Source organism: Phyllobates terribilis, unplaced genomic scaffold (genome assembly GCF_046119375.1).
Source record: "Phyllobates terribilis strain yellow unplaced genomic scaffold, ASM4611937v1 Scaffold_12__6_contigs__length_324123572, whole genome shotgun sequence".
Classification (NCBI taxonomy): Eukaryota; Metazoa; Chordata; class Amphibia; order Anura; family Dendrobatidae; genus Phyllobates; species Phyllobates terribilis.
Window position 1 is genome coordinate 135,561,592 of NW_027362772.1, and position 20,759 is coordinate 135,582,350.

At 39.3% G+C, this 20,759-nt stretch overlaps 1 protein-coding gene across 3 annotated transcripts in view; it reads right to left on the reverse strand.

Moving 5' to 3' along the window:
* CACNG7 (calcium voltage-gated channel auxiliary subunit gamma 7) overlaps positions 1–20,759 on the reverse strand; it is a 200,517-nt gene that overhangs the window by 22,674 nt on the left and 157,084 nt on the right. For 2 of the 3 annotated variants that reach the window (XM_073656293.1, XM_073656294.1), the window contains exons 3-5: positions 17,429–17,515; positions 6,511–6,651; positions 1,052–1,197 (exon numbers count right to left, since the gene is read on the reverse strand). In XM_073656293.1, the coding sequence (XP_073512394.1) occupies positions 1,052–1,197; positions 6,511–6,651; positions 17,429–17,515 (374 nt within the window). The remainder of the gene's footprint in view (positions 1–1,051; positions 1,198–6,510; positions 6,652–17,428; positions 17,516–20,759) is intronic. The other variant, XM_073656295.1, reaches the window with a different exon arrangement.

Genomic DNA, 20,759 nt, shown 5'->3' on the forward strand with positions numbered 1-20,759 from the left:
TTTCAATAATACTGATGTTTTTAAGGAATGTTCTATTTTTCCACTCTTTTTGCCTTGCATTTGTTCATGCTTGGGGTTTTCGTTGCAATAATATGTCCTAGGAATGTAGTCCCTGCTATCATAGTTGTTAGTGTTGAGCGAGTATGTTCGGTTAACCCTTTCGCCGAGCCCCGAGTATTTATAGAATGCTCGGGCTTTAAGTTTTCGTCGCTCCATGAACATGATTTGCAACTGTTTGTCAGATTTAATACATGTGAGGAATGCTGGAAAAACAGGCATTCCAATGGTCACCAATGGTTTCATGCACATGGCTCTACAATGTGAATGATGTCTAATATTGGTTATCATACATGCACCGTTTACAAACCTATAATTCATAGTCATAACGTACTTAAATCTATTGTGTTTGTGGTGTAAAGAATATGTGCAGTAGAATCTAATCTCTGTATACTAGGTAGGTGGGTAAACTTAGTATTCCCTCACTACTTTAGTCGCTGTTTGTTAAATGAAATCCATCACCAGGTTTTTGCCATCTAATCTGAGAGAAGCATAATGTAGAGCACAGGGACCCTTATCCCAGTGATGTGTCACTTACTGGGCTACTTGCTGAAGTTTTGAAAAATCATTGTTTTATCTGCAGGAGATTATTACTAGATGACTAGTAGACCTCCTGCCAAGTAGTCCTACAAATTCACAAGTTCTGTATAACCCTGCCCCCACCACTAATTGGCAGCTTCCTGTATAACCCTGTCCCTACTCCTGTGCATAGGCAGTTTTCTGCCTATGCACAGTGTACACAGAAAGAAGAAAATCAGTTGGTCGAATGAGAATATACAGAGCTCAGCATTCAAAGCAATGCTAGATCTGCAGCAGATAAACCAGTGATTTTAGCAAAACAGCCCAGTAAATGATACATGAACTAGTACCAGGGTCTCTGTTGCTATATCATGCTGCTCTCAGATGGGGCAGCAAAAACCTGTTGCCAGATTCCCTTGAAAACATATTATACCAGTTTTAAGCATTTGTCTTTAATACAATAATGATGACAAACCTCTTTAAGAAGGAACGAGGAGGCTGCAAAAGCAAAAGACCACCCATACCGGTAATGGAAGTACTGTTCAGAGCTACTGGGTCTGTTCATAACTTCATCATTGATACTGGAGATGTAAAGAACCAAACCTACAATAAGGGAAAGGCCTGTAATATAATCAGGACACCGTTAACATTAGTAGTCAGAATCATTTTCATTTACTGATCATTTAAAGCATATAACCCCATACAGATTAGGGAAAAGCTGGCCAAACCTGCTGATTTAAATTCAAGATGCTATATGATATACTGACTACCTACACATCTTTCCCATTATTTTTCGATTTGGAATGACAAGATGTTTATTGATGGTCAAGATGTCATGTTATAGACCCTACTACTGTAGACAAAATAACTCTGTCATCCTTCTTCTAGTACTACCTAAGTTAATTGGACCAAGTTTAAGTTTTTCATGAGATCGCAGCATCTGGAGACAAATTGTCCGAAATGACCATTTTTGTTCTTGTTGCCTTTCTCATACAATGGTGTCATGAATAGAGATGAGTGTACCCTTTGATGTTCGGGTTCGTCGACTAAACTCGAACATCAAAAAAAGGTTTGTATTAGGACACCTGAGCCCGAACATGAACCCAAACGGGGCCCTGAATATCAGTAGTTTCCCACACTGTCATCTGAGTTACAGTGCGGGAAACAGGGGCTTTGATTGGCGGTAAAATCGTTATCGTCGGTCAGAGCATTGCGGCATCACGCTGTCAGATGTCATTGTGATCCCACAGCTGTGACAGTGTAGTGCATCATCAGCTGATCTCATGTCAACCTCTCTCCCAGCAGCTCAGCGCTATACACTGTGTTCCAAATTATTATGCAAATAATATTTTCTCAGATTTTCCCAAATTACCTATATGAATTGCAATCATTGTAATTTTCCAGTCAAATAACTATTAGAGTACAATTGAAAGGTTCTTGTACAAACTGCCTATGATAACAGTATATTTTTAAAAAAATAAAAAACTCAAACTGCACTCAAAATGCATGTTCCAAATTATTATGCACAGCAGAGTTTTCAACCTTTTCATTTTAATAAAGAACAAAAAAATGGTCATTTTTGAAATTATAAGCATTAGCAGGTTGTTAGAAACTGAAATCAAACAGTTTTCAACTCAAAACTTTATTCTAGGTGATGTTACATTTTCACATAGGACCCCTTGTTCGAAAGGAGCTTCTGAACTCTCTCGTCCATTGAATTTGTAAGGTTTTGGATGGTTTCTGCTTCAATTATTTTGCATGAGGACAGAATACCCTCCCAGAGCTGTTGCTTAGATGTGAACTGCCTCCCGCCATCATAGACACTCCTTTTGATGATGCTCCAGAGGTTCTCAATGGGGTTGAGGTCAGGGGAGCATGGGTGCCACACCATAAGTTTGTCCCCTTTTATGCCCACAGCAGCCAGAGATGCAGATGTGTTATGTGCAGCATGAGACAGGGCATTATCATGCATGAAATGATCTCGATGGTCCAGATGGATGGAGTGGAGGATGGCCGGTTGATGGACACCCCATGCAAACACGGCTACGGCGCTAACAAGGAGGAGGTGGAGTAATGTTTTGGGCTGGAATCATAGGGAGAGAGATTGTCGGCCCTTTTAGGATCCCTGAAGGGGTAAAGATGAACTTCATAATGTATGTGGAGTTTCTCAAACAGCACTTCCTTCCATGGTTCAAGAAGAAGAACCGTGTATTCCGCAGCAAGATCATTTTCATGCATGATAATGCCGCGTCTCATGCTGCACATAAAACATCTGCATCTCTGGCTGCTATGGGCATAAAAGGGGACAAACTTATGGTGTGGCACCCATGCTCCCCTGACCTCAACCCCATTGAGAACCTCTGGAGCATCATCAAAAGGAGTGGCTATGATGGTGGCAGGCAGTTCACATGTAAGCAACAGCTCTGGGAGGGTATTCTGTCCTCATGCAAAACAACTGAAGCAGAAACCATCCAAAACTTGACAAATTCAATGGACGAGAGAGTTCAGAAGCTCCTTTCGAACAAGCGGTCCTATGTGTAAATGTAACATCACCTAGAATAAAGTTTTGAGTTGAAAACTGTTTGATTTCAGTTTGTAATAACCTGCTAATGCTTATAATTTCAAAAATGACCATTTTTTTGTTCTTTATTAAAATGAAAAGGTTGAAAACTCTGCTGTGCATAATAATTTGGAACATGCATTTTGAGTGCAGTTTGAGTTTTTTTTTTTTTTTTTAAATATACTGTTATCATAGGCAGTTTGTACAAAAACCTTTCAATTGTACTCTAATAGTTATTTGACTGGAAAATTACAATGACTGCAATTCATATAGGTAATTTGGGAAAATCTGAGAAAATATTATTTGCGTAATAATTTGGAACACAGTGTACACTACTGGGAGCGATCACGCTCCTGTCAGTGTATAGAGTGCTGCCGGGTGATCCGATCGGAGTGGGACACTAACGATTACGGTGGATAGATGAGTATAATGTGTTTTTATTTTAATATCTATTTTAAGTTCTTTTTTTTTTTACAAATAGTGGATAGCGCTGAGCTGATGGGAGAGAGGTTATATGAGATCATCAGCTGATGACACACTACAGGAGCGATGATGCTCCTGTCAGTGTATCGCCGGCTCCCAGATAAAGCAGTCACATCTCCGATTGTGGCTGTTCTATCAATAAGCCGATCGCCGTGGGACAATCTCAAATATTTCATCAGGTTGGGGACAGGTTAGTATTATGTTGCTTTATTTTATTTTTGTTAAAGAAGACATGGGCTTCAGTGGATTAGGCATTAGGTAAGTATAATTGTTTTTGGTAAAAAAATACATAAATAAAGGAGTCTGTCATTATTTCAAATAAAGTACTTTATTCTGGGTGTTTGGTTTTTTTCTTACAATTTTACAATTTGGTTAGGAATGGGGGAGTCTTATAGATGCCTGTGCATTACAAACCTGGGCTTCATGTCAGCTGCCAATACAAGGCTGACATGAACCCCAACCCTATTACCCCAAGTTGGAAGAGCAAGGCTAAGCATCAGAATTTGCACATCTTATTAATGCGCCATTTCTGGGGCAGCTGAAAGCTGATGTTTTCGCCTTGGAGGGGGCCAATATCCATGGCCCCTTCCTAGGCTATTAATATCAGCCTGCAGCTGTCTGCCTAGCCTTTGTTGGTTATTAATTATAAGAGGGGCCCCACGTCAATCTAGCTGTGAGCTGTTATTAATAGCCATGGAACAATTTGGGCTAATGGCCCCTTCCGTGGCTAGTAATATCAGCCCTCAGTTGTCAACTTTTTCTCTACTAATTACACTGTGGGTGCTGACTACATCTCCCATCATTGTCGCCTGGTCACGCTGATCTCAGGAAGACCAGGCTGCAAGGATGTGAGCTTCACTCAGTACTCAGCACTCGGCACTCTGGCATTCAACAGTCTGGCACTAGAACTACTGTGAGACCCGGTGGCTTGTACTCAGGTAACCTCTCAGGATACCAGAGTTCAAAGCCACAAGGTCTACCGGCAACTGCGAGGCCCAGAAAATTCATGGGAAACTTTGAGGGACATTTAGGGTATGTGTACAAGTTGAGTATTTGACTGCAGAAATTTGATTTTGCCACATTTTGCTGTTTTTTGCTGCATTTTTTAAGGATTTTTGTACAGCAATGAATGCTTTCTGGAGCTAAATAAACATATTTGAAAGAAGAAACATGGGACATCGCTTTAACCCTTGGATTACCGTCGGACCTGGGGTGAGTATATTGGGTTAATTTTAATGATTAAAGAATGTGTCTGTTTTATTTTAAATAAAGTGTTTTATTCTTGGTGTGTGGTTTATTTTACTCTTTACTTACAGGTTTAGTAATGAGGGTGTCGGGCTGACATGTCTTCATTACTGAAGCTAGGGTTTGGTGTCAGCAACACCTAATCCTATTACCTCTAATCCCATTACTACTAATGCCGCACTTGTTTTGTCAGTACATGCAGATCCACTGCACGTAATGACATTTAAATCAGTCAGAAATCAGTAACTGGAGTGAGATTTTTCAAAAATCCATGGAAATCTGAGGCTCAAGAAAACTTCTCATAGGGATAAAATATAACTTTTATTCTGTCTCTAAAAGCATAGGCAGTAGTTACAAATGAGGTAGATAAATCAAGCAACATTTTGTCCATGATAGGCCTTTTCCCAAGCCAAAATTACAAATTAAAAAAAGTTAGCCATGGAGTGAGATTTTTGGCATATGGAATCCTACAGCTCGTTACAAATTAGACAAGCTTCGTTCATTTCAAAATGCCAAAAGTCACAAAAAATGTTTGATTTTTCCAAAGCTTTTAGGCTATGTGCGCATGTTCAGTATTTGAAGCAGAAATTTCTGCAGCATTTCTGCATCTCCTTGGCAGGAAAAATGCTGTGGAAAATCCATGTAGTTTTGAGGCGGTTTTGACGCGTTTTTGCCTGGGATTTGAGATGCGTTTTTTTCCAATGCATTGTATACGCAAAAACGCATGTGGAAACGCACAAAGAATGGACATGCTGCGTTTTTTTACGCACATGAAATCCGCTCAGGAAAATTGCTGATCATGTGCACAGACCTTGCAAAATGTCATAGGAAGTCATAGGATAAGGTATGCAATGCGTTTCTGGCCCATTTCCACGCTGAAAAAACGCACCAAAAACGCACTCTGTGCACATAAACTTACGCAAGAAATCTGGCATGAAAGTTTAACATTGACTAAATGTTATATTAGTAGTAGTACAGGGTGATACCCTTACTGCATGTAAATCGGCAAAAAGCACAGGGTAAGACATTGACATTGCTATAGAAATGTTAAGTTACTTTTGGCACTAAATATGGAACCGTTATCTCATCTTCACATAAAGAGCGAAAAACACCACCAAACACAGGGAGGGATAATATATGCTGTAAGAAATCACACGACTCCGTGCCAGATTGTATAAGTGGGATTGTATAAAATTCTGCTCCTTACAATTAGAGATGAGCTAATGTAGTTAGTGAATTCTCTCATCTGTGAAATTTTCTTATTCCCTATTAAAGAACTGTATTCACATCATCTCATACAATGGAACCTAAAACACTGATCAGAATTTAGACCTCTATTGAATTAAGTAGAGGAAATCTATTTGTCTAATACACTGTATCAGTATTTACATAAGAACATGTCGGCACAGTGGTTAAACTACCAGATGGTCCGAAAGCCTAAAACAATAGATTATATGTACATAACAAGAGAAGAAAGAAGCGTATATCCTCCTAGCTGTGCTCTAGCTATAAAGAACTGTGGTCACAAAGTTACTACAATGTGCCTAAAGTCAATTAAACAAAAACAATCCCACTATAAAAAATGTTTTATTACTACAAAAGTAGATGTCTGAATTTTAGTAGCAAAAGTTATAATAATAACTTACCAGAGAGTATAAAGAAAATTCCAGACACAAATGCCAGTATTGTCCTCTGTGGTCGGATGTGCCCAATGTTGCTGATAACAAAGGCAGTAAACACAAGAAAAAGGCTGACCATGGGGAATGGCGTAGCACTACGGATCGTCTCTGCATAAAAGGTAAAACACATCTGTAAACAGAGCAGAACTTTTTTTTTTTTCTTCAAAACAGCAGGAAACCAGCAATTTTTTTGCCTATATGCTGTAATATAGGCTGTAACTAAAAACTAATGTGGGGGGGGGGTTGTGTTTGTCTTATGAACACCTGTTTTATCTCATGTGCCATTTCTGGGTAGACTGGCAGTAGTCTGTCTCATCTAATAAGTTTCACCATATGCAGACCACATTTCCCATGATTAACCTGGCTTTTTAGGAGGTAGGGGGCAAGTCTAATCATGTTGCACTTGTTCCAATGTAATGGCAATAAGTGATAAATAGGTCACATGGAACTTCTGTCCGTGATGCATGATGTAGAGTTTTAGCGTATCCTATGTGATACATACTGCAGTCTCAGTGTTTTATTTATGATGATTACAGTAGACCCTATGCTTCCTATGTGATGTATATACATCATTCTCAGTATCTCCTATGTGATGTATATACATCAGTCTCAGTATCTCCTATGTGATGTATATACATCAGTCTCAGTGTATCCTATGTGATGTTTATATAGCAGTTTCAGTGTAGCCCAGTATATCCCATGTAGCAGATATTCAGCAGTCTCAGTGTATTGTCTGTGGTGTTTATAGCACAGTCTCAATGTATGCTATATGATGCATATAAAAGCTATAACTGTATACTAGGTGTATCTTGTGTAAAGTATATACCATAGTCTCAGTGTGCCATATGAGATGTATACAGCAGAGTCTCAGTATATTTTATGTGATGAATATACATCAGTTTCAGTGTATCCTATGTGATGATAAAAAGCAGTCTCAGTAATTTGTATGTGATGTATACAGCAGTCTCTATGTATCCGATCAGATGTAGATAGAGCATTATCAGTTTACCTATGTGATGTGTACAGCAGTCTTAGTGTATCCTATGTAATGTGTGGAGCAGTCTCAGTGTATCCTATGTGATGTACACAGCAGTCTCTGGGATTTCACTATGTGATGAATACAGCAGAGTCTCAGTGTATCCTATGGGTTGTATACAGCAGTGTTAGTATATCCTATAAGATGTAAATACAGCAGTCTCAGTATATTCATTGTGATGTATACAGCACAGTCTCTGTGTATTCTTCTTGGTCCAGCTTTCTCACTTGCCCTATCACTGATGTGTTATGTAAAGCAGAAGTGATTTGGAAGATTTACTAGCTATTTAAAGAGGACCTGTCATTAGGTCTAAAGTTCTTTATTTTTAAAAATCAAACATATGGTTCAAGACATATTGGTCTTTTTATTTAATGCGCCAAATAAGCACATTTTCATGTTTTTTGATTATCTGTTGCAATGTCTTTACTCTGTTCTGCATAATTAGCCTGTGAGCACCTTCCCCCTCAGTGAACACCATAAAAAATTTTATATTGAGCAAATTAAATAACAATTTCCCGAATTATATAAATTGCTCCTCATTGAAAATTGTATGTTCCAAAAAAATTTGCTGGAGGTCTACTTTAACACATTCAAGATTTAGTTGAAAACAAATGGTTACACTTACATTTGAACAAGACTCCAATAGTCAAATCTGAGTTTTGAATACAGAGATACGTAAAGGCAATGTAAACATCCTTGTGTCGGTTTGCTCTTTCTTCCACATGAAATCATTTCACATGACAACATTGCTCAAGACTGAAATAGCCTAGTTATAGACATGCAGTACTGTCATCAGTTTACAGGACTTTGCTAATTACAACAGACGTCTAGGTACGCTGAGAAATATTTATAGTCTCCAAAATGTTGTTTATTCCAGCTTCCGATGGAATACAGAAGATCAGACTGCATTCCAAATATAACCTAAATATATATTGCAATATAATCAATGACAGTGGTGTATATACCATGACACTATGTGACTGCTATGGGGCCTTTAAATAAAATCTGTCAGCAGGTTTTTGCTATGTAATCTGAGGGCAGCATGATGTAGGGGCTAAGACACTGATTTCAGTAATTTGTCACTTATTAGGCTGTGTGTTGTTGTTTCAATACAATGGGTGATTTATCAGGAGATTCTCACTGCCGGACTAGTGACCACATGCCTTGTGGTCCAGCTCCGCCTCCTGTTCTGATTAACAGCTCACTATCAATATACAATGTACACAGAGAGCTATGGTGTGGGTGGGAATAACTTTCTTAAATCTTCTACATGCTATATCTAAAATCTCTGATTATATCACAACTGCTCCACCCATAAAACTAAGTGACACATCGCTGGAATCAGGGTCTCTTTTTATACATTATGCTGCTCTCAGATGAGGTAGCAAAAACCTGGTGACAGATTCCCTTTAAATGGTAAAGGACCTAGTTATAATTACTCAACAGTACATCTTAGTTACTTGGTTCCATGCAGGAAAAGTCATCTGCAGAACAACTGTATGATTAGCAAAAAACGAGATGGAAAAGAGGCAGAAGAATCATGGGAAGGGAAGTAAACAAAAGGTTCTTCTGTCCCAGATAGTAAAACCTGTCATTATTGTGGGAGTTTACTTTTAGATTTTCATCTTCATTTGGAAAAGAACAGAATATTTTTGAATCTTCATTTTAAAAAATGAATGAATAAAAATAAATAAAAAGTTGGATTATCATAACCTTAGGTAATTGGGTTTCAGATTAAAGGAATTTTATTATATATACATGTTGTTTGCTGAAAAGCTGATAGTCCAGCAGATATAGTTCTTCATAAAAACATTCAGCTTTATTCAAACTGTATAAAAATCCACATGGAGCCTGTGTGTGTGTGGACCAACCAAATGGAAATAGGAAACTTATAAAATTTTGTATTTTTTTTCATACACAATTTTCAGCAAATAAATATTTAGAAAAACTGCTCAGAAATGGTAAACATTAAGGGAATCTGCTATCAGATTTTAGCCACCTAATTTGCAAACATCATAATGTATGGGCAGAGATTATAATTCCTGCAATGACTTACTGGGCTGGTTGCTGTAGTTTTGGTAAAATAACTGTTTTATCAGCAAGAGATTATTAGTAGAGGACTAGTAAACTGGCTGACATGTTGTCCTCCATATTTATGAGCTCTGTATTACCACGCCCCCACCACTGAGTGGCAGCTTTCTGCCTATGCATAGTGTACACAGAAAGCTGCCAATCAGTGGTGTGGGCGTGGCTATACACAGCTCAGCATTCAGAGAGTTGGTATATTTTCAGTAGATAAACCTGAGATTTTATGAAACGTGCAGCAACCAGCAGAGTAAGTGACACATCACTGGGATTGTCAGTTATCAGATGGAGTAGCAAAACCTTGTAACAGATTCCTTTTAAAGGAGTTTGTATGTTGAAAACATCAACATCTTACCTAAATCACATAAGTTACAAGAAAGCAAAAAAACAAGAACTTCTAAAATGTTTCTTTTCTCTTTAAATTAAGATGTACCTGCAAAACAAGCTTCATCATTTATAAACACCATCGCCTGATCTGCTGTACACATCTTTTCTAATGATAATGTCAAGAATGATCTGGGAACTCATTCAATGTTTTAGTATCAATCTATGCAAAACCTGAACAATTCAACCGCCAGTCATGTAGGTTGATATTTTTTACAAACCAATAAATGAAGCAACCACAATCAGTCACACAACAACCATTGTGATCTTCTCCCATAGGCTATACTGTAGCTCTCACAGTCCCCCCCAATCTTTTTATTACCATTTCCACATCTAACACTCTTGTAAGCGAGATGTTACCCAACCTATGTAACTACCAAGAACTAGGCCAAAGAAAGTACTAGCAGCATGCTAACAAATGTTCTCAAGATGTTGTCGCATTAAGGAAGTCATCAACTACTTTTCCACTGATGTCCTATCCATAGTATAGGGCATCAATGTTTGATCTGCCAGGGTCCCACACCCGGCACCCCGCTGATCAGCTGTTAACGGTGCCAGCGGCGGCCGAAGGCCTGAAGTGCTTATTTGCGTTGCTTGGCCATCTAGTTGTAGTGGCCGCCGTGGGATACTGCACATGCACCTCCCATTGAGTTGAATAGGAGGCAGAAGTGTAGTACCCCATGGCGGCCACTAAAGCTAGACGGCCAAGCACATTATTGGTGGGGTACCGGGTGCGGGACCCCGGCCGATCAAACATTGATGCCCTATCGTATGGATAGGGCATCAATGGAAAAGTAGGGGACAACTTCTTTAAATTATTGTTGTAAAATACATTACAGAAATACAGTATGGGATAAGAGACAAACTAGGTCATAATAGTTTCTAAATAGAATACATTCACTTTTGAATTATCGTTCCCTGTTTAATTGCTCTATTTCCAAGCTTTTTAATATTTTATTAAATTGGATCTGTCATTTTCCTGATTATTTATTGCAAACGATATAAAACTTTTTTCAGTATATACAGGTAGACTGAATAAATACTGCATACTTTCTTTACATTTTCATCAAGATCTTTGAATCAATTCAGTAGAATAGAGGTACCTGTGGGCAATACTGAAGAGGTTGACCAGTCATAAGCAGCCAGCAACACACTGAGGAAAGAACACCCACAAAAGCTTAGAACAGGCTCACTGTGAGACATGTATCCGCAAACAGTCTGCTATCCTCACAGCAGAGTGACGAAGTACTTGAGCACAGCAGATCTGAGTGTGATTAATTAACAGCCTTCAGCTTTCATCTCTAACAGTCAGTGTGGGGGAATGGACAGTATTGTAGAGTTGAGTCTCATTACAAACACTTCTAGTAGCTCTCCTCCCACAGTGCTACCAGCTCTTCCAATCATAAGCAGGTATATATATACAAGGAGAAAAGAATCTACCCCCACTATACCTTAAAACAAGCTCTGTGAGAGACATAATGACACAATCTGCACTCCTTACTGCAAAGCGATGACATGTGCTACTGCACAGCAGACCTAAGTGTGATTAACAACTGGTGGAGGGACAGTACAGCAGGGTTGGCAGCACTACACTTGCTTTGGCATTGCTAATGTGTATTTGGTGCTGCTAATAAAGCTCATTTGAATTGGAGAGGAGAGCTACTAGAAATGTTTTTACTGAGACTCAACTTCTGCAGTACTGCCACATCCCCACGGACTACTGGAGATGGAAGCTGTTAGTTAATCACACTCAGGTCTGCTGTTCTCCAGCAAATGTCATCACACTGCAGTGAGGGGAGCAGACTGTTTGTCAATACTTGTTTCTCACTGAGTTTGTTCTAAGGTATTGTGGGGTTGTGTTTTTCTTTCCCTAGTGTGATTATATCCTGTGTCCAGTACAAAATAAAAATTTTGGTGAAAGGTCCTCTTTAAACTCAAATCATTTGGCTAGGGTAATGGCAAATAAGACAATTTCCAACTTACTTTGTTTTACTCTTTCCCATTGCTAATATCATTAGAGGGGATAATGATTTTGAAATTTTCAAAAATGGAGAGGAAGAAAATAAAATCTCTCTTTATGTTGATGTGATGTTTTATTACTGTATGTGGGGAATACTTCTAGCTTCATTACATATATTATGAACCTCTTTCATATGCAAATAGAGGAAGAGGACTTAAACTCTAGTGCCACCTACTGGATGTACCAATATAATGGGTGGTGCTAGAGTTCAGGTCCTCTTTCTCTCTGAAAAGGATATGTGCATATTTAAATTTCCAGAGGAGCATTGCAAGGCCTATAAGTATCCTTATACCGGCTTGGTGCTCTCCACAAGGAGAAACATTACCCCTTAGAAGCCCTTCAAGAATTTGGGAGGTTTTCTGGCCAGCAATTTAAATGGCAGAATGTGTTTCCATTGGATCGGGGGCTTTGAATATCAAAGACACTTTTACAGGTCATAAAGCTAAATCAATGCTTTGTCTGTATTGGTATAACATTTTCTAGAAGTGCATGAGACTGCACTGATCTTAAACTGACACTCCTTGTTCATAAAATGAGAAATATGATGGCACACATTAACTATTTGCATAAGTGGGAAACTAATATGGTTCATTGATCAGTTAATTGTTTAATTAACCAGCTAGTGATCCTCTCATCAGTGTACGCCTGCTCTTGTTGCTATCAGCGAGAGCAGGCCTACGATGATAAGAGTAGTAGTAGTAGTCATCAGCCAACGCCTGACCGGTGGTAACCTTTTCACTACTAGTCACAGCTGCTGGCTCACACACTGTCATCTGTGTGACAGGGTGGGAATCGCAGCACTGTAAAGTTCGGCCGAACCCGACGGACCCAAACTTCCATGGGTCCACCAATCACTGAAGATGAAGTTTTAGGAGAAAAATGTATTTTACAAAAAAAAAAGACAGAAATTTATTTTGCCGGCTGGCACCCCTTGTTACATGATCGTGTGAAAAAGGGAAAAAATGTTGACATTCTGAAAAAATATAATTTGCTTATTTAGTTTTTATGTTCTTAACTTTTTTTTTTCTTTTATCCTTCTTTGAATTCTTTTTTTCCTTTTTTAGAGGTGGAGAGTTGTTATCTGGATATTTTGTTTCTTTTGAAAGGTGTGTATTTCTTTTTTTTATGATGGTTGTGTTGTTTTGCAAAATGTAAATATAATATTGAAAAACAATTTTTTGCTATTAAGAAATTTTGCAATTTACAGCATTTAAAACCTGAATGACGATTTTAAAAGTTATTACTTTGTATTAACTGGAAATGCAATGTTTTAAAGGAGGATCAGAGAAACTGTGTGAACATAACTTGCTCAGACCTTTTATAATTTTATGACTTGAGTAACTCGATACACCACAACTGATCTTGGCACACCATGCCCTTAAGGGTAGGTGCACACAACTGTTTTCTCTCCATCTGATAAAAATGGTCCAATTATTCTGATCAGGGCTCGTGCACATGACCGACTGAGTGTTATCCGTTGTTTTCACGGATGTACCCATGATATTCTATGCATATGTGCATTTGTCCAACTCTTTCTTCCGACAGAATGGAGTCGGATCAAAACTGGCAATGCAAGTCTATGGGTTCGTGAAAATCATCAAAGTATGATGAGAATTATTGAATTGTTTTTCTGATGCAAAGAAAACGGTCATGCGCACCTACCATTAAACTCTAACAAGAGTTTGATCAGAGTTGAATCAGTTTTTCTTGAAGGTGGAGAGAAAAAAAGGTTCTCCACTCTCTTCATTCTATCACTCCATGAAAATCAGACTGCACTCAGATCAAAATGGGATATGTCTCCGTTTTTTTCCTTGGACCACCCAGACATGTGCACAGCCCCTCAGAATATAATGGGTATGAGTGCTATCCATGAAAACCATGAATAGCACTCATATGATAGAACTAGTCGTGTGCGTGAGATCTAACTGTGCGGACTGTGACTGATTTTCAGTTTTTTAGGGGTGAAAAGCAGATATAGCAGGTAAACAGGTAAAAGAAAAAGCAAACTTTTGTGATGCCAATAGTTTTGTACTATAAACAGATATAAAAAATGGAGTTCTAAAAAGTATAGAGGGCCACTTATGTCCACCGAATAAGGAACATGGATTTCTCGGTGCCGCAATGCAAGCAAAGATCTGCTACAGTTGGGTAGATTATATTACCAATCTCCATGCATCCAACACCAACTTGTTAAGGTTTAGAAATTAATTTTTAAGCTTTTCTAGCAATGGCTATTTAATGTGTAATCCAACAATTATTTTTCTTATCTACCTCAAAGTCACCTTCCCATGCTCCAATAAATTCAGTGCATGTACCTAAAAGGTTGTTGTACTCAGGAGCAGAGACACAATGTGGGTGGTTACATAGAACTGAATCAAGATAAACTTGGACTCAGTAGGCGTAGCCAAAGGATTCCACCATTTTTTTAATACATGTGAAGTCACCACCATCTTGCCTTCTTCACTAGTGAAGTCCCAGTTAGAACAAACAAAAAATAACTTTTAATAATTTCAAAAAATGTTTAAGCACAGTATCTTATTCTGGGGCTCTTAGCTGAAAAATTGTACTTAGGTTGCTTATCCCCAATTTTCTAAGGGCTCTATCTTTTGCTTAAAAGAGATATATATCTATGAAAAAAAAGCCAGGGGTCAAAGCAAAGCAAAGCTTACAGGACATAACAGGAATTTGCAGAAACAAAAGTTTTCCTTTTGTAATTGTACAAATGTTTTACTTTATTTCTCTGTTTATTTCTTGTACGTTTGATAACAATTAGATTATGCAAAAAAGGGGTTCTGATGACCACCTCTGATTATATGAGAATGATGAGAATGACAAGTCATTTAGGACAACATTGGATCATTCAGAGATCCTCACTGAACTTCTGGAGTGAGTTTGCTGCACTGAAAGTAAAGGGGCCGAATAATATTGCACACCCCACTTTTCAGTTTTTAATTTTTTTTAAAAAGTTTAAAATATCCAATAAATTTCATTCCACTTCACGATTGTGTCCCACTTGTTGTTGATTCTTCCCCAAAAAATTAGAATTTTATATCTTTATGTTTGAAGCCAGAAATGTGGCAAAAGGTAGAAAAGTTCAAGGGGGTCAAATACTTTCTCAAGGCACTGTATGATCAACTTGCAAAAATAACTAGGATATTTGCATAATTCATGAATTTATAATGCAGTATCCTACATTTCAATGAATGTTAACTAGAGCCTGCTTTAAAAGCCAAGAATGTACCCAGAATTTTCTCCTTTCACAGCAAATACGTATGTAGGATACAATCTATCTCTAGAAAGAAATAAACCACTGGAATGGGTTACAAACGTTTTCAAGCAGTCAATCTATTATATCAGTTATTACCCTGCTGTGATTTATTTTTTGGATTATTATATTTATCATTAGTGATGAGCACAAGCGCTCGTTACTGGAATTTGCCTAGGGTGCTTGGGTATGCCCTGAGTATTGAAGGTGCTCGAGAAACATGTTCAAGTCCCTGCGGCCGCATGTTTCGCGGCTGTTAGACAGTCACAAAACGTGTGAGGATTGCTGGTGTTTGTCAGGCAATCCCCGCATGTTTTGTGGCTGTCTAAAAGTCATGGAACATGCAGCCGTGAGGACTCTAACAGGTCACTCGAGCACCCATGATACTCAGTGCATACCCAAGCACCATAGGCAAAGTCGAGTAATGAGTACTTGCGCTCCTCACTATTGATAATGCCTCTAACCATAGATACTAACCCATCCTTTCTTAGCGCACACTATAAAACCACCAGCTTGACACATAAATTGAATTATGTAATAATATCATGTCAAGTGCAGCAGAATGATATAGGATACTATTTACCCATTTGCTGGACTTTTTTGATACCTTACATTTTTTATGTGTCAATTCGAACAAATAGCACTTGTACAATGTCCAAAAAGCATTTCAAAGGATATATACGTGGACCACATTAAACCATGCAGAAAAACAACATATATATAAATGTACAACATAATAAAAACAACCAGTATAACCATGTAAAAGGCACAAACACCACCACTGGAAGCTGTCGTGTTAAGGCTCTTTGTACCTGACCTTTCCTCAGAGTAGAACTTTGTAAAGGGCAGTAGACTAGCATCATACACTACTCTGAAGATCGACTGAGTCTGTGGTGGAAGAAAGAATATATGTCAGATAACCTTTTGCTAAATGCATCATTTACATTATTATACTGGGAACATTAAAACCAGAGGCATAGCGATCTAGGTTGCAGAGTATGCAGGCGCGACTCGGCCTGTGAGGGAGAGGGGCCCGCTGACGCCAATGTCACCTGGATGCACATTCAGGTGAAATGTGTTGTGGTGCAGAGACCCGCAGGCTCCCTGCATTGCAATACTTGCCACTAGCCACTCACAGGCCAATAGCTGACGTCAGCTTGTCAGTGACACGCGGCTTATGATAGTGGCGCCATGCACTTCCAATGCTGGCAAGCTGATGTCAACTGCCGGCTTCTGCGCCAGCTACAGAAGATTACACTGAGAGCGGAGCAAGGTGAGAATAACCATATTTTTATTTTAAAAATGTGCTGGATAAGAACAGGAGAGGCCCAGGATGGGGGCGTTATAATAGAATGGGGACATTGTACCAGTATTGGGGCATTATATCAGAAGGGGGACAGTATACCAGGATGGGGACATTATCCCAGGATGGGGACATTATAGCAGAATGGGGACATTATATACCAGGATGGGGGCATTATAGCAGAATGGGGACATCATACTAGGATGGGGGCATTATACCAGAATGATGAACATTATACCAGAATGGAGAACATTATACCAGAATAGCGACATTATATCAGGATGAGGGACATTAAACCAGAATGGGGGACATTATACCAGGAAGAGGCCCAGGATGGGAGGAAAATTTTATAGCATGGGACCCAGGATGGAGGGCATTATTATTGAAAGGGGCCAAGAATGGGGAAGATTATTACAGAAGGAGCCAAGACAAAGGGCACCATTACATGGGGGGTGAAAACGTATGACTTTTTAGGATCTAGAATGCTAAAAGGGCCCATGCATTTGACCAAAATGCAGATGAGGGCCAAGGTCCAAATTTTGCACTGTACCCTTTGGACTCTAGTTACGCCATTGTTTAAAACACATGTTCTCTTCACTTGCACCAAATATATCCAATTATTTTTAGACTACTATGGATGTTACATTATTTGTCATTTGGGCACTGTCAAATAAAATGGATATATTATTACATACAGGGTAACTGTGTAATTGTTTATTAATGACCAGGAATTTAAATTAAAAATAATATAAATAAAATCATTATTAATATGAGGGTTTTTTTTCAACTTACTGAGTATATTTGCTGTGTTTTCAGTTACAATGTCTGTATCTGGTCCATGAAAAAATTCGGAAGCAACACATCGACCCTTTTCTCGACCTGCAGTAAACAAAGTAAAATATTCATTAGTTATAATATTCATAGTTATTAATAATTGATGGAGAATACAACACGGTGGCTCAGTGGTTAGCACTGTTGCTTTGCAGCGCTGGGGTCTTGAGTTCAAATCCCACCAAGGACAACACCTGTAAGTAGTTTGTATGTTCTTCCCGTGTTTGCGTGGGTTTCCTCAGGGTTCTCCGATTTCCTCCCACACTCCGAAGACATACTGATAGGGAATCTAGATTGTGAGCCCCAATCGGGACAATAATGATGATGTCTGTAAAGTGCTGTGGAATTAATGATGCTATATAAGCAAAGAATAATACAGTGTGTACCGAAACTATTCAGACCCCTTTAAATTTTTCACTCCTTGTTTCATTGCAGCCATTTGGTAAATTCTAAAAAGTTATTTTTTTTCTCATTAAAGTACACTGTGCACCCCATCTTGACTGAAAAAAAGCAGAAATGTAGAAATTTTTGCAAATTTATTAAAAAAGAAAAACTGAAATATCACATGGTCATAAGTATTCAGACCCTTTCCTCAGTATTGAGTAGAAGCACCCTTTTAAGCTAGGACAGCCATGAGTCTTCTTGGGAATGATGCAACAAGTTTTTCACACCTGGATTTGGGGATCCTCGTCCTTGCAGAGCCTCTCCAGTTCCATCAGGTTGAATGGTGAACGTTGGTGGACAGCCATTTTCAGGTCTCTCCAGAGATGCTCAATTGAGTTTAGGTCAGGGCTCTGGCTGGGCCAGTCAAGAATGGTCGCAGAGTTGTTCTGAAGCCACTCCTTTGTTATTTTAGCTACAGTATAGACCAAAAGTTTGGATACACATTCTCATTTAAAGATTTTTCTGTATTTTCATGACTATGAAAATTGTACATTCACACTGAAGGCATCAAAACTATGAATTAACACATGTGGAATTATTTACTTAACAAAAAAGTGTGAAACAACTGAAAATATGTCTTATGTTCTAGGTTCTTCAAAGTAGCCACCTTTTGCTTTGATGACTGCTTTGCACACTTTTGGCATTCTCTTGATGAGCTTCAAGAGGTAGTCACCGGAAATGGTTTTCACTGCATAGGTGTGGCCTGTCAGGTTTAATAAGTGGGATTTCTTGCCTTATAAATGGGGTTGGGACCATCAGTTGTGTTGTGCAGAAGTCTGGTGGATACACAGCTGATAGTCCTACTGAATAGACTGTTAGAATTTGTATTATGGCAAGAAAAAAGCAGCTAAGTAAAGAAAAACGAGTGGCCATCATTACTTTAAGAAATGAAGGTCAGTCAGGGCAAAATATTAGGAAAACTTTGAAAGTGTCCCCAAGTGCAGTTGCAAAAACTATCAAGCGCTACAAAGAAACTGGCTCACTTGAGGACCGCCCCAAGAAAGGAAGACCAAGAGTCATCTCTGCTTCTGAAGATAAGTTTATCCGAGTCACCAGCCTCAGAAATTGCAGGTTAACAGCAGCTCAGATTAGAGACCAGGTCAATGCCACACAGAATTCTAGCAGCAGAAACATCTCTTCAACAACTGTTAAGGGGAGAATTTGTGCAGCAGGCCTTCATGGTAAAATAGCTGCTAGGAAACCACTGCTAAGGACAGGCAACAAGCAAAACAGTCTTGTTTGGGCTAAAGAACACAAGGAATGGACATTAGACCAATGGAAATCTGTGCTTTGGTCTGATGAGTCCAAATTTGAGATCTTTGGTTCCAACCACCGTGTCTTTGTGCAACGCAGAAAAGATGAACGGATGGACTCTACATGCCTGGTTCCCACCGTGAAGCATGGAGGAGGAGGTGTGATGGTGTGGGGGTGCTTTGCTGGTGACACTGTTGGGGATTTATTCAAAATTGAAGGCATACTGAACCAGCATGGCTACCACAGCATCTTGCAGCGGCATGCTACTCCATCCGGTTTGCGTTTAGTTGGACTATCATTTATTTTTCAACAGGACAATGACCCCAAACACACCTCCAGGCAGTTTAAGGGCTATTTGACCAAGAAGGAGAGTGATGGGGTGCTACGCCAGATGACCTGTCCTCCACAGTCACCAGACCTGAACCCAATTGAGATGGTTTGGGGTGAGCTGGACTGCAGAGTGAAGGCAAAAGGGCCAACAAGTGCTAAGCATCTCTGGGAACTCCTTCAAGATTGTTGGAAGACCATTTCCGGTGACTACCTCTTGAAGCTCATCAAGAGAATGCCAAGAGTGTGCAAAGCAGTCATCAAAGCAAAAGGTGGCTACTTTGAAGAACCTAGAATATAAGACATATTTTCAGCTGTTACACACTTTTTTGTTAAGTATATAATTCCACATGTGTTAATTCATAGTTTTGATGCATTCAGTGTGAATGTACAATTTTCATAGTTATGAAAATACAGAAAAATCTTTAAATGAGAAGGTGTGTCCAAACTTTTGGTCTGTACTGTATGTGCTTAGGGTCCTTGTCTTGTTGGAAGGTGAACCTTCGGCCAAGTCTGAGGTCCAGAGCACTCTGGAAGAGGTTTTCATCTAGGATATCTCTGTACTTGGCCGCATTCATGTTTCCTTCAATTGCAACCAGTCATCCTGTCCCTGCAGCTGAAAAACACCCCCAAAGCATGATGCTGCTACCACCATGTTTCACTGTTGGGAGTGTATTGGGCAGGTGATGAGCAGTGCCTGGTTTTCTCCACATATACCGCTTAGAATTATCACCAAAAAGTTCTATCTTTGTCTCATCAAACCAGAGAATCTTATTTCTCATAGTCTGGGAGTCCTTCTTGTGTTTTTGAGCAAACTTTATGCGGGCTTTCATATGTCTTGCACTGAGGAGAGGCTTCCGTTGTGCCACTCTGCCATAAAGGCCCAACTGGTGGAGGGCTGCAGTGATAGTTGACCTTGTGGAACTTTCTCCCATCACCCTACTGCATCTCTGGAGCTCAGCCACAATGATCTTGGGGTTCTTCTTTACCTCCCTCAGCAAGGCTCTTCTCCCACGATTGCTCAGTTTGGCTGGATGGCCAGATCTAGGAAGACTTCTGGTGGTCCTAAACTTCTTCCATTTAAGGATTATGGAGGCCACTGTGCTCTTAGGAACCTTGAGTAATGCAGAAATTCTTTTGTAACCTTGGCCAGATCTGTGCCTTGCCACAATTCTGTCTCTGAGCTCCTTGGGCAGTTCCTTTGAGCTCATGATTCTCATTTCATGTGACATGCACTGTGAGCTGTGAGGTCTTATATAGACAGGTG